Source organism: Cucurbita moschata, unplaced genomic scaffold (assembly GCF_002738365.1).
Source record: "Cucurbita moschata cultivar Rifu unplaced genomic scaffold, Cmos_1.0 Cmo_Scf00044, whole genome shotgun sequence".
Taxonomy (NCBI): Eukaryota; Viridiplantae; Streptophyta; class Magnoliopsida; order Cucurbitales; family Cucurbitaceae; genus Cucurbita; species Cucurbita moschata.
Genome location: NW_019268560.1, coordinates 1,466,488 through 1,481,124, shown reverse-complemented (window position 1 = coordinate 1,481,124; position 14,637 = coordinate 1,466,488). Strand labels below are relative to the sequence as shown.

The 14,637-nt window shown below is 37.0% G+C and overlaps 3 protein-coding genes across 6 annotated transcripts in view; all 3 read right to left on the bottom strand.

Moving 5' to 3' along the window:
• LOC111434110 (chromatin remodeling protein EBS-like) overlaps window positions 1-2,778 on the bottom strand; it is a 4,823-nt gene extending 2,045 nt beyond the window's left edge. For all 4 annotated transcript variants that reach the window (XR_002708897.1, XR_002708898.1, XM_023071420.1 and 1 more), the window contains exons 1-4: window positions 2,456-2,778; window positions 1,987-2,329; window positions 1,831-1,899; window positions 934-1,072 (exon numbers count right to left, since the gene is read on the bottom strand). Coding sequence is in view for 2 of the 4 variants with exons in the window: in XM_023071420.1 (XP_022927188.1) it covers window positions 934-1,072; window positions 1,831-1,899; window positions 1,987-2,329; window positions 2,456-2,528 (624 nt within the window). In the remaining 2 variants the exon portion in view is untranslated. The remainder of the gene's footprint in view (window positions 1-933; window positions 1,073-1,830; window positions 1,900-1,986; window positions 2,330-2,455) is intronic.
• Window positions 2,779-4,580: 1,802 nt separating this feature from the next.
• On the bottom strand, window positions 4,581-8,516 carry LOC111434111 (plant UBX domain-containing protein 4-like). The gene is made up of 4 exons (XM_023071422.1): window positions 8,274-8,516; window positions 6,232-6,514; window positions 5,845-5,940; window positions 4,581-5,083 (listed from the first exon to the last, which is right to left on the bottom strand). Exons 1-4 carry the CDS (start codon window positions 8,417-8,419, stop codon window positions 4,709-4,711), a joined length of 900 nt encoding a protein of 299 aa, XP_022927190.1. The 5' UTR covers window positions 8,420-8,516; the 3' UTR covers window positions 4,581-4,708.
• Window positions 8,517-9,095: 579 nt separating this feature from the next.
• LOC111434254 (pyrophosphate--fructose 6-phosphate 1-phosphotransferase subunit beta-like) lies at window positions 9,096-14,096 on the bottom strand. The gene is made up of 16 exons (XM_023071655.1): window positions 13,751-14,096; window positions 13,515-13,676; window positions 13,295-13,416; window positions 13,137-13,190; window positions 12,765-12,871; window positions 12,496-12,601; window positions 12,302-12,365; window positions 11,791-11,879; window positions 11,418-11,549; window positions 11,111-11,281; window positions 10,909-11,027; window positions 10,650-10,761; window positions 10,076-10,160; window positions 9,709-9,753; window positions 9,528-9,596; window positions 9,096-9,310 (listed from the first exon to the last, which is right to left on the bottom strand). The coding sequence occupies exons 1-16, from the start codon at window positions 13,944-13,946 to the stop codon at window positions 9,234-9,236; spliced, it is 1,710 nt and encodes a 569-aa protein (XP_022927423.1). The 5' UTR covers window positions 13,947-14,096; the 3' UTR covers window positions 9,096-9,233.
• Window positions 14,097-14,637: the final 541 nt, after the last annotated feature.

Below are 14,637 nucleotides of genomic sequence, written 5' to 3'. Positions count from 1 at the left end.
GGGGGGGGGGGGGAGGGCGTAGGGGAGATTCCAGTACTTCTAATATTTTGAGCCTTAACTTTCGGGAAGATGGCCTCCCAACAAATGATGTCCTCTTAGTTGGATGGATCATAGGGTCTTTTGAAACAACTTGCGCTAGAAAGTTAAAAAACTATACAGAAACAACTAAGCAATTGACCAATATGACATGGGCAAGCCCAAAGAAATAACATTTGAAAATAAGGAACTGTTTGTTTTCATAATTATTATGAGAAAAATGAATTTGTTCATTGATGAATCAAATTGACAAAAGAACTCAACTCTTTTCATCATACACACAGACACGTTTTAGGTAGCTGTCAGAATTTTCTTGAGCTAAGAGGAATATTTGGGAGACGCAGAAAACAAAATGATATATCTGGTATATAATTATTTCAATCAATGAATTCTAATTTAAACAAATACAACAGTAGAAGTAACAGATATTAGAAGGCATTCGACCAACCATTTGGGATAAACTCACCAAACACATAACAATAGCACCTGAATTATTCATTAGACATGAGAAAGTAGACGATGATCACAGATTGATTATCATAAAAAAGGAAGCCCAATGGCCGTTGTTTAATAATCACAAGACTGGCTTTTGGAAAACAAATAGCAAGTGAATCAAGAGAAAAACCTTCGAAGTTAAATAAAAAACAAGACTTAAGTGATTGGAAAGAAACCAAACTGAAGCTCAGCATATATAGAATTAACTAAAGGCAAGCATTGCATGTATTTCATTTGTCTTCATGTCTGTCGTGTGCTACTTAGTTAATCTTTAAATTCTAAGAAAGGAAAAAAAAAAAGAAAAAGAACAACTGACGTGAATCAAAAAGGCTAATATGCTGGAGAAGATGATTCATATTCATCTACCATTCTACTTAGGAAGCAACAGATAACAGTACTAACCTTGTCCTCGGCCACCGGTGATGCTGAAAATATATTCTCAGTTTTCTTGATATCAGCATCGGATGCACATTCAGAACACACAAAATGGTCCAATTTTTTTGCTTCCTCGATAGTCATGCTTACGCAAGCAGGATGGTACCTATAGGCCAAAGGAAACATAAAAGGTTTGTGCTTCCAGAAAACTCTCGAGTTCGAGACTCTCTAAAAAGTTCCAGTATCAAACAAAATGGTATAACAAAACCACTTCAATCACAACTAAGTTATGGAGTTCGAATAGAATAGAGTTCGAGTGAATATTCCATTTCTAGCAACACATTACAATCCATAAAAGACTGCACATCACATTGCACTTTGACGATTAGCTTTTTCACCTTTGGATAGAACATTAATTAACCCCGATTAAGATGACCGTTGTATGGACTAATAATGTCTGTGGTGCATCTATCGATTGATGCTAAAAGCCATTTCAGTGTATCTAGAACTTTATCTTTGATTAAACATTCTTCAATTGTTAATTCATACAAACTTAAGGTGAGGTTCATAAAGCTGACATCTAACAAATTAAAATTAATTTCAAAATTTCCATGATATTTGGTCACATGGCAAAAAGCGATCTGAAAGATCAAATAACATTCAAAAAGAAATTTTAAAGTGAGAAGCACTTGATTAGTGCTTCTAGCAAAAAGTTGAAAAAAAAAAAAGTGTGCCACTTTAAAACAATACCTTAAAAGTTATCCTAAATTCACTCTTAATTCATTATGCCATGCATCAAAAAAATTCGAACCTTCAATTACTTATGTATACATTTCACTCTGGAATGTGCAAATACACAAAAGGATTCAGGGATTCAGTACACAAAAGTAAACATTAGTTCCCAGAATTAACATTAATATTTACCAGTCCTTGCAGCCCTCACACTGCACCATGAGGTCGTCTGGGTTGTAAGGCATCTCACAGGTGCAATAGCTGCAAGAAAAAACAGGAACATTCAAAATGCATTCAAGCAATTTGCACCAGAATCCGTTCTATACAACAAAAAAGTGAAAAGCTCACACAGCAACTCGATCAGGCGTGAAAGCTCCAGTAGCAGCCTTGTACTCAAATCTACAATAATAATCCTCAGCACCAACATTCTCAAGCTTAGTATAGTTCTTAAACGTATGAACAATGCACTTCCCTTCAATGGTGTGCGCACTCTGCACGTCGTAGTGATCAGACAAGAAGAGCTCCTTAGCACCATGGAACTGCCTCCGCCCCCCAATCGACTCCTCCGGTCGATAGTACCACCTCACTCGAACTTTAATGTTGTTCCGATTATCAGCTTCGATCTTCTCGACACGCGCAACATACGGAAGCTTACTCGTTTCCGATGGGCGCATCAACACACAATCTCCAACTGCAAAATCCGCGAAATCAGAACTCGTAAAGCAGCATTGGACGACATTCTAGTAGAACGACAGAGAGAGAGCATATTTAACGCAAAATGAAACAAGTTTCCGTAGTTTTAGGCGAAGGAGTTTACCTCTAACAACCTTGTTGGTGCCTGTGATGGTGTAAGCGTCCAGGTCCTTCTTGCCTGGTCTGGTTTTGGCCATCAGTGAGAGAGCAATGGGAGAGTGACGAAATTAGCACGGAATTGAGAGATACGACAGTAGAAGTGAAGAACGAAGGTCGTAATTCGGCGTTTGAAAAGCCCTAGCAATTGGGGGAAGAACAGAAACCCTAGCTCGTCATCATTAATCTCATCATCGTTGAAGATGAACACTATCCAGACTGACGCCTTCTCTGGAGCGCAATCGGGACCTTTTACATTCACACGTACGTTGGAAGTTTGTATGTTTATTTCTTTTTCCTTTTCTTTATTTCTCTTTTTCCTTTTCTTTTATTTATGCTTTAATTTTACTTATATATATATATATTTCTTTTTAGTATCCCGTTACAAATGTCCTATACTTTTAATCTTCACGAAAATCTTTAAAATAAGGACATAGAGTTGGATTGAGTTGTGATTCCTCGAGTTGACCCGAACAAAAAAAAGTTTCATTTTACAAATCAAGTCAAACCCTGACCTGTTAAGAACGTCGAATACTTTTAATCTTCACAAGAATCTTTAAAATAGGGACATAGAGCTGAGTTTGTTTGAGTTGTGATTTCTATCTTCGAGGTGGTCGGGTTGACCCAAACAAAAAAAAGTTTCATTCTGCAAACAAAGTCAAACCTTGACCTGTTACGAACGTCGAATACTTTTAATCTTCACAAAAATCTTTAAAATAGGAACATAGAGTTGAGTTGGATTGAGTTGTGATTCCTATCTTCAAATTGGCTAGGTTAACCCGAACAAACAAATTTCATTCCACCAACCAAGTCGAATCTTCAGTTTTTCAAAACCCAACTCAACCCAAACCGGAAAAAAAAAAAAAAATCTAACCCAACTCAACCCTAGTTAGATAGTAGAGTTTGTTCGGGTTATTAGGTCTCTTTTGTTTCCTTTATTTTTAGTCTTTATAGCTTCGAATTATCCATAATATATTTATTTTTTTTACGGACTTGAGCATAATTCAATTAGTCAAAATTTCTTTATATACTTTTAAAATATATATTTAAAAAATTATGTTTTTAGTCGGATGGCTATGAACTCATTCCAATAATCAAGCTTCTTCTCGATCGAATCACGTATACTTTCAAGTCGGAACGCTCCGCAACATTTGAAAAATAAAATAAATTAAAAATGAGACGACGAAATAATATTTTAGTTATAAATAAATATATATGGAGTTATTACTTTCTAGAAGTACAGTTTGTCTTTTTGAGGATATTGTACCGTTTTTTTGCTTTTGAAATGAAGCATATTGTACCGTTGGTGCCATAAAAGGAAGAAATTTGATTAGAAAAGGTTAATGATTGATGATACAATATTTATACCCTAAATTTTAAATCATACCATAATTTTTATTAAAAAAATTCAACTTTTACCGATAAATTTATCAAGTTGGCCTAAGCTAAGCGTAGGAGGTAACAATTATTATCTAAGATGTCGATGTTTCAACTCCCTATTCTACAATGGTTGAAAAAACAAACAAACAAACGAGTTGTATAGTTTTACCTTAAACTTCAATTGAATCAACTTAAATAGAGTGTTCATATGACTCGATAATCCGACCTAGTGAACTATCTAACCCAAATCATAAAGGTTGTTGGATTGAAATTTTGTTCGGTTCGGGTTGGGTTAAAAGCTTTGGAAAACCATAAATTTGTTTCGATATGTAGATTGACATTTTTTTTGGTCAAGTAAACCTGACCAACGCGAAAATAGGGTTACAACCTTACTTTATTTTAAAAAGATTAAGAATATTTAATGTTATTAATTGATGTTATGAATGTGCCTACTCTACTCTACTTGTCTCAGGGTTGGTCCAAATATTAGGAGGTTGCCGTGATTCGTTTGAAATGACTAAAATCGCTTTTGTCAAATTCAAAATCAACCTGTCCTAACAGGTTAAATATCAATTTATTTACACTTTTAAACTCAATTTTCACGTCGTCAAAAGTGTGTTTTCAAAGTGATTTTAACGATCTCAAAATCACTCCCGGGTAAAGGGTGTTTCCGATGCGTTCCTTCAACACTACCTGTTTACCTCTACAAAGTATTGAACCTGAAAAGACCAGTTTTGGTGGATTGATGATATAAATCCAAGCAGTAACTTATAGCAGCAAATGTACTGAATGACTATCAGAGAACCATTTCAATGCTGCATAGAGAGCTTATCTTAGTTTGCTAAAACTTCTGGATGACAACAGAATTGGCAAGACCGGCCTGCTCGATTGTCCGAGTCAGGTCGTTAAGAAGCTTGGGAGGGAAGCCCATCAACTGCAGCTGATAGTTCCTGGCACCCTCCGGCCTAGACGCGTCGATGAAAGCACGAACATCGCTGATTGTGTGATGGTAATTGAAATGAGCTACCATGCGTGTTCCATCTGCCAACCGAAGCTGAATCGAGGTTGATGGCAACGAGTCATCCACGACCAGGCCTGCAGAAGGGCTTGGACTGCTATTGACATCGGTGGGAGTAGCAGTTGGCTCGTTTGCTGGGGCGCTACCACCAAGAGTTCTTCCTACACCTTGAAATGGAAGACGTGGCTTCTCAGGTTCCTGCAAGATGCAAAATACAATGTCTAAGATGCTTAGCGTTTCTTAACGGTTAACTATCGACTCAAACAGTTTCTCAACCCTTTAACGAGTAAGTTTAAATCATTTATCATGGTTCGTATATCTAGGTATTGTAGAACCTGTTAGGAATCACGACTCTCCACAATGGTATGATATTGTCCACTTTGAGCATAAGCTCTCATGACATTGCTTTGGGCTTCTCCAAAAGGCCTCATACCAACGAAGATAGTATTCCTTACTTATAAACCCATGATCTTCCACTAAATTAACCAAGGTAGGACTCACTCCCAATAATCCTCAACAATCCTCTCCTCGAACAAAGTACACTATAAGCCTCCCCTGAGGCTTATGGAGCTCTCGAACAGCCTCCCTTTAATCGAGGCTTGACTCCTTTCTCTGAAGCCTTCGAACAAAGTACACCCTTTGTTCGACACTTTAGTCACTTTTTTACAACACTTTCGAGGCTCACAATCTTTGTTTGATATTTGAGGATTCTATTATCATGGCTAAGTTTAGGGCATGGCTCTGATACCATGTTAGAAATCACAAGTCTCCACAATGGTATGATATTGTCCACTTTGAGCATAAGCTCTCGTGGCTTTGCTTTGGACTTCCCCAAAAAGCCTCATACCAATGGAGATAGTATTCCTCACTTATAAACCCATGATCTTCCACTAAATTAGCCAACGTAGGACTCTAATCCTCAACCGAACTAACCAGTGAAATCTAATAAGGATACTTACACGATACTCCTCCATCCTCCTAATTAAATTCACATGAACGGAGGACCTCCTGTCTGCAGGTTCAAGCTCTCTGGGGCACTCAGACTTTCTGATGCTCTGATGAAAGATCATATAAACATGTAAAGACACCCACCTAAGGGCAGTAATCAGTAATTCGAAGAAAGAAATGTACCCAACGGAGCTAAACAAACAAGAACACATCCAGCAACATTTCTTCAAGAATTCGAAAACCATACAAACACTTGTAAAGGATCAAGTATTTTCTATAAACTGCATTCCATGTTGTTTCCGCTCTTAAGTTATCCATGGATGCATGCCCGTGTGCGCGTGTGCGTGTGTACACATAAATATTTCATTAGAACATCATCAGTATTATATTTCATCTACCTCCAAAAAGGATGCGTTTTCAGGATCATCCAACCTCCTCAAAGGGCTATCATTTACGGTAAAACCATTACTCCAGAATACAATATTGTGAACAAGGTTCTCAGGCTGATCAGGTGCAGAACGGACAGTTTCTCCTGTGAGTAACCTACCAGTTCCAGTAAAGCTGCTGGAGGTTGATGAACGGGCATGATCAATAGGGCCTTCCACAGCTCCCATTTGTCTAGCGTGATTGAAAAGTGAATCCACATCATTACCCTTTGTAGGATCTTGTACAAGCATCCCACTGAAAGTTGGAAACAGAGTTATCATTCAATAAGCATCAACCAATATTGTCAACCTCAGATCAGCAAAAGCTATAATCATTGAAAGGAAAAGCATGTCTACACCAATACAGAGCATGAAAAAGGAAGCATTGAGGTTCCTTTTAGTGAGGAAGAGATTTTCAAAGCCATTTCCGATATGGGAAACCAAAATTCCTCAGGCCCCGATGGTACAACTAGCAAATTTTTTAAAAAAGCATGGAACATTGTGAAGCATGATTTAGTAGCAGTGTTCCCACGATTATTTGAAAAGGCTATTATCAACAAAATGGTGATGAAACAGGACAAGTGGTTTGGCCTCCTCCTTTCCAAGGGAGGTAGATCGACTCTAGCTCAATCGGTGTCGAATAGTATCCCCATCTACCCTTTCACGCTCCTTAAGGCCCCATTGAAGACTATAAGAGCCATGGAGAAAATGATGAGACTTTGCCTGACATGGGGGAACTTACAAACCAGGTACCAATTTGGTTAGCTGCTAACCAATTCAATGCTGACTGCCCTTGGAGGTTTGGGTGTAGGTTCTCTTCAGTATAGAAATACCTCCCTTGTTGAAATGGTTGTGGAGGTTTAGCTTTGAAAAGGAGGCCTTTTGGAGGAAAGTGATTGTTGCCATTTATGGTTGTAATTCCAGTGGTTGGAAGGCCGTAGAGACTAAGACTGCTGGTGGTGGAAGACCTTGGGTTGATATCAGTAAGAATTGGGCTCTCTTCTTCGGTTTTGTCAAGTTTTCAATTGGAAGTTGGAAAAAATATATAGTTAAATTTTTTTGCCAGAGTTTGCTAACACTTGGTGGGCAAATAGAACAGAGTTCAGAAGAGGCTACCTCCTCCAACTGGACCTATTACACTATACAAGAAGATTCAATCATTCTTCATCTACAAATTTGATAGGCTTGGTTCAACCATTATTTCATATGTTACAAGCTGATTCGATTGAGAAGGGACAATTTGAAGTTTCAGAGGTGAATATTTGCACGGTTGCAACTTAATTGATAAGTTGTTACAAAACTTTATTTATTATTTTAATTTCATAATTCTCGTAGTGGACAAAAGGGTGGGAAGTTATTTGTCAAATTGACTTGGAGATTTAAAGATTCAAAGGAGTAGGAGTAAATTATGGCCACAGGGGAGACTATACATACCCACAAATTACTACTTAAGAGACAAATTACTACTTAAGAGACAGACTCTTAGAAATTTTGAGCATCGTTCATTTCTAACTTCATTTCTAAGTTTCAAAATTTTTTTGTGATAAACGCATCCGAGCGATTCAGAGTCATTCAATCAAGCCTTGATCATGTTCGATTGTGGAGTGTCTCAATTTAGAACAAGTTTCCAAATCTTGCTTTTAGATCTTTGATGGTGGGAGGTAATCTAATTCAAGGAGGTAATCTAATTCTAGGCTTATGTGTTGTTGATCCGAACTTTGTAAATTTGTGCTCAAAATTAGAGTTGGTTATCAGAATGCCTACTTGTTTATACCGGACCCCAAGTAACCAAAATATATGGAACGATCATTTAGAGGAATCCGGAATGAAATGGATTTTCCATAACCTTTCAATTGAGAAGAAGGATGAGGGCATACATATTAAGATTAGGTATGAAAACGGAAGAAGACTCTTATAAACATTCTCCTGATGGAATGGAATGATATGTGGAATAGAAATTGACGTAAGTAAAAGCAAGAAGAAAAAGGAAGTAAAAATTAGGGCAGAAAAGAGACCTCTTCTCACCACCGGTGTAATACTCTTGAGGAGCATCGGGGTCGCCAACAGAATCAGGGGACCGTCGGTTAAGATCGGAAAGGGTTCGAATACCGCCGGTCCGACTGCTGGAGGGCTTCGACGGCTTCTCATCCCGTGACGCCATTGAAGACGCTGATCGAAGAAAGGCAAATGGGAAGAGGAGGAGGAGAATGTTGAGGAAGAGGATTCTGGTACGACCCTTTTCTTTTCTTTCTTTCTTTATTATTATTCAAAATCAACTTTGTTCGTTGGAGATTGGCTTCTATTTTATTGGTTTGAGTTTGATCGACTATTCTTTTTTTTTTTTTTTTTAATTATTAATTTAGGTAAATTTTATTAAATAATTTCTAATGTAAAATAATTGATAATGTAGAACCATTTTTTCATTTATTTATTTTCAACCATTCAATTAATTTAAATGTATATTTTAAAAAGTTAAATTATTAAACTTAATTTTTTTTTAGAATAAATAATTAAATATAGCTTTTTTAATTAACAATAAATTTAGGATTTATTTGATTAACTTCAACTTTATGAAAGTTTTTGAACCAATCCAGACAGCAATAAGCTTGAATGGTTGAAAACAAAACATCAGTGAGAAAGAACATATTTTAGATGATTTTTGCATGGAGTTAGACATGCAAGGCCTTCGTTGATCCTCAGGGGAGCCGATCATCTAAGGTCTTTGACCAAAACTCCTTATGGAGTCAGGGTCGGACTACTGTCTCTCTGTGTCAATCTCAATCACATTACCACGTAAAAACATGTTTTAAGAATCTAATAAGATCTTATTCCACTAATCTATAGTAAACACTGTAAATAGAAATAGTTATCCAGACGAAAAAAGTTTCCATGAGAATTATTGACAATTCTAAAGATCGATACGCGTTCAAGATTCGTTGTTCTCTTTCTTGAGGGAGGTTGATAGTCGAATATGGTCACGCTTGAGCCCCGAGTTCCAACAACAAAGTATGATTAAGCACATTTGAGGTAGGACCAACAAATTGAATTGGACCTGCAAGTAGATCAAAACGAAATAGAGCAAGTATTTGAAGGTTCCATTTCCTGAATTGGACTCCAAAAAAAAAACATAGGTATTTTCTTTTAAGAACCCAGATGGAGGAAACGTGAAAGTCGACGTTTGAATTGATTTTCTAAGTGCTTAAAAATAAGTATAAACGTGTTCTTCAGCCCTTGAAAAGTTAATCTAAATCGAAAGGGCGAATACCAACCTGGACTGATGTATTGGTTCTCGACTGCCCACTGCTCTCTAAACAATGCAAATTTCTTGAAAGGTGCACCTAACCACAGAATCATAGAACTTTAGTACGATGCTTTGTTTTCAAGCCCACAGATGCGAGTGAAGAAGGTAGTAGTAGTAGTAGTAAAGTTAGTTGTTCTGAGAAATATTACCACCCAGTTCCACCATTGCCTTCTTGATCACAGGCTTGAACTTACCTGCCATATGAATTCTACCTTTAGAAGGAGATCAAATGATAAACATTAAGTTAAGCTTAGACTTCATCAAAATGTTCTGTTCCAAAGCCTTTCAAAGTTGTTAAGAGAGAGAGTCTTTTCAATTCATCGACTCCAAAACTGTATTCTTGTAAAATCTTTATAACTCACGTATAGGTGAATTTGATTTAATATCAAATGTTCTCATATGGGATGGATTCTTTATACCCTGTCATTTCGTTTCCTTGTTCCCCCCAAAAAAATATTCTAGAGACCAAATAATAGCAAGAGAAAAGGAAGGCACGTTTTCATGAAGTAAACATACCGTGTCTCCTCTCCACATCCATTAATGAAGTCAATGCAGTTCCGCCAGCCGTCCAATCTTCAACTGGGGCGGCCAAATTTCCTACCTGGTATGCATAACTAACATATAAGCAATAGAAATGAGGAAAATAATTGTAACACCCTAGCGCCATCCCCTTTATCCATTATAGCCATCCGCCTCATGGTTTTAAAACGCATCACTAAGGAGAGGTTTTCACACCCTTATAAGAAATGATTTGTTCAAATCATCGATGTGAGATCTCACAAATATCTCACCCCCTTGGGGCCCAACGTCCTCGCTGGCACACGATCCGGTGCCTAGTTCTAATACCATTTGTAACAGCTTAAGCCTACCGCTAGCAGATATTGTCCGCTTTAGTTCGTTACGTATCGCCGTCAGCCTCATGGTTTTAAAACGCATCTACTAGAGAGAGGTTTCTACACCCTTATAACGAATGTTTCGTTTCCCTCTCCAACCGAGGTGGGATCTCATAACCAAGGAAATAACAAGAAAAAATAAATCAAACGGTTAAAAGGTTAGAGAATAAACCAATCAGGAAGTGGGAAAGACCGACCGATGATATTAGTCCAGTTTTTCCACTCTGAAGGAGAGCTCCAGCAGTGTAACCCAAAGCATAGCAATATGCTGAATCGAAGTTTGTGGGTAAACCACATCTCCCTTCATACCTATAAATGAAAAGAAGAATTAAACAGAGTCAAATTATACACAAGCTTAAAAGGTTATAGACCTGTTTAGAGCTAAACACAATGTGTGATAAAAACAGGAGTGTCGACTTAAAATAGCAGAAGTTCAAGCTCGAACAGAATGGGTACCCAAAGAAATGCGACTGCCCCTTGAATTGGCCACCATTATATGCACCTTCTAACCTCCTCTTTTCCAACTCAGTTTCAACCATTTGAATCAGCATTTTCTCAGTTTCTATTTTGGCAACCTGACATGTGAGAAACATAATGTAGTTCATCAAACTAGAAAACCTACGAAAAGATAGTAAAACAACTACAGAAAAACACTTACTTGGACATTGCCATGTGGATCTCTTTCAAGCAACAATTGTTCTTGGATTGCTTGAGGGAAAAATTCAAAAAGGTGATGAGATTGAGTTGTAAGTTTCTTTTTCCATATTCCACCCTCATCTACATTATCATGGGCGAGAATTTCATTGAGTTCTGCAATAAGCTGCTGCACCTGGAGAAAGCAGGTTATAAATGAGTACCAGTTCAAGAATGATATATTGATATCAAGTATCTTGGGTTTAGTGGATTATGAGCATACAAGCTAAAGAAATAAACACAATTGACTATAATATTAACAAGCGCAGTACCTCAGGAATGAAGTCAATCAGACCCTCGGGAATTAGTATGACACCATAATTATAACCAAGTTCAGAACGTTTACTAATTACATCCACAATGTACTCTGTAACGTTTTTCAAGGTAAGCTTCTTAACTGCAACCTTCAAAACAAGTTGTAAATTAGGAGCACACTATAAACTAAAACTATATCTAAAAACGAGAATATTTAATGTCTGAAACTTTTTTCACCTGCATACATTAACAATCAATCAATTGATTAGATTAAATCTCCATGAATCAACTAGGTGGAAAAGAACAGATATTCAAACAACCCTAGGGTATAGCTTACAATGATAAATGCCCTAAGATTTCTGTGTTAAGTAGTTTAAGTAAAGCAGCTACCTCTTCTCCAATAATAGTAATGTTTGGATGAGTTTGCAAAGCACATTCCAGTGTGATGTGAGAAGCAGCACGACCCATGAGCCGTACAACTGTGGATATATTTACAGTGTTAATGCCATATGACAATTTGCTTGAGTATCAACATTAACAATGAATCAATACAGTGTTGCATTAGGCAGATCCAGTAGGGAATAGAAACATGAAATCAAACAGAGAGAAGTGCTCTATTTTTGGCAGGTGAAGCAACCAGATATATGTTTTTACCAATTTTTTGAAACGGACAAGATAAGAATTTAGGAACTCGAAGATCCACAGAACGGTATAGAAAATGGCATAGCTTATACTCGAGTTGTGAGCCGATCGACTGTAAAAATGATGGATAGAATGTGGACTAACGATAAATCCGAACTCGAACTACTGGTAATTGAAGTCCTCAAGAATTCAGTTATTATGAAAATATCAGCAGATCAGATCCATATCTAGTTTTATTTTCATTAAGCAAAATGCTTACAGTGATAATATTTTCCTGTTGATCGAGCATCAACCATCACATTTCCAATCATTTCTGAATATATCTGCAAAAAAATCAGCAAAATTCCTTTTTACTTGAACTATTGAAGAAACTACTTCAACTTTGAAACATTGATCGAAGTTAAGTCTACAAGAGATATGAATTCTAAAGCAGTTCCAAAGAGAAGCGAGGACCTTGCAAGCTGTATCAAATCCAAAACTTGTGGGGACTTCTTTGCACTTGAGATCACCATCAATAGTTTTTGGGCAACCAACTACTCTGGTTTTCAAATTTTTACTCCTGGATTTGATAAGCAACCGAATACAATAGAACAGTACATAACAGGGTAAATAAGAACCCTTGGGCAATTACACATCCTTAGTTTAGTAGCGCCCAAAATCATGTATAATAGCTTATCCATATATGATCATGAGAAAGAGAATTTCATAGTTCTCAAAAGTACCTAAGATATTCAGCGAGGAGACAAGCATTTGTGTTGGAGTCATCTCCACCAATTACAACAAGCCCATCCAGATCAAGCTTCTTAGCTGCTTCTTCAGCTTGCTTAAACTGAAAATTAAACCAAATTGTCAATTTATGCCTTCACTACGAGAATTGGTGGGAGGGAGTCCCACAGCTAATTTAAGGAATGATCATGGGTTTATAAGTAACGAATACATCTCCATTAGTATGAGGCCTTTTGGGGAAACCAAAAACAAAGTCATTTGAGCTTATGCTCAAAGTGGACAATATCATACCATTGTGGAGAGTCGTGATTCCTAACAACACAATTAAAGTGTCCCATAATGCTAATTCAGGAAAGAAAGAGTATCACCTGTTCTAGAGTTTCAATCTTATCCCTCCCACTGCATATCATATCAAAACCACCCTGATAAAAGAAATTTGCATCTAAATCAAGAACCGCATTCAAATGGCAACCACTTCGCATCAAGACTACACATATTCACACTAACATTCTTTGATCATACTAACCTGATTGCGATATGGGTAGATAAATTCTGCAGTGAGTTCTACATATTTGCACTTCATGATCCCTGCAGGACCACCCTTGAATCCATACAACGTGCTTCCTTTTGGGTGATCCTGTAAATAATCTTGACAAAATCGTAGATGCTGCTAATTAACCCACAGATTGAACAGAAAAACAAGCATTCATTCTTTATTTATAAATCTGGACAAAGTAAGAACCTACCAAATAGTCCAGAAATCACATTATGTCCTCCGGGTGCTTGGCCACCAGACAGCACAACTCCAATCTTCAATTTCTGATTCATCTGTACCAAACTGGAATCACTTGGCACCAACATTGCCGACGGTTGACCGAAGAGAGTAGGAAACAGCTTCGCGATCTCATCTGTATGCGTATAATAAATAATTAACTAAATACCAAACAGTGTACCAAAAACAAGTTATCAAGGCTAAAATTACCCGGATTGCCAGCGGCGGAGCTAGGAGGGCCATCGACGAATTTGAACGGGTTTTTGAGAACAGAGGGGAAAGGGAGAGGTTGATCGATACGGTGGGCTTGCAGTTCACTACACTCAGAAGAAACCGGGGAAATCACCGGCGGAGAAGCTGCATTGACGGCGGTAACGTCGGCATTAGCGATGAAAGGTGGAGACATTGCTTGCAGAGAATGGAATCGAAGTAGAAAGATAAAAATGAGAGAAGATTGTTAGAGTGAATATATGAACGAATCAATGGAACAGTGGAGATTTGAGTGTGGATAAGATCAAGAAGATCTTCCTTCCGGACTCTCAACTTCCCGCCTTGCGGAATGCGGAAGATCAGTTAGTTAAGGGTGAGCGTCGTTTCCTAACGCCTGTCGTTAGGGTAGTTCTACTTTTTTGGATTATAGTTTAAAAAAAAAAAAAAAAAAAAATCTTTTAATACCAATCCCAAATTTTCAATCCACTAGAAAAAATCTTATTTATCTACCATATATATGTTATATTAATAACTAAAATTTTATAAAATTTAAATATTAAACATATACTAGTCATAATGTATCATTAACCTACGTTACAGATATTAAATATTCTTAATTTTTTAACCAAATTATCGGGTAAAAAATCTAATCTAACTTATTTTTTTAGGTTTTGAGTCAGTACCGTCTCACAAAAATTTTGGTATTAAAAAAAACTATTTTATTATAAATTTATTATTTTTTTTAAAAAACTATAAAAGTAAAAAACTAGATTTTGGGATCTAATTTCACGGTTGTTCCTTAAATTCTATTTTCATTTTCTGGTATTGTTGAATGCATAATATATTTCTATGCATAGTCTACACATGTGGACTCATTGGGCGGGCTC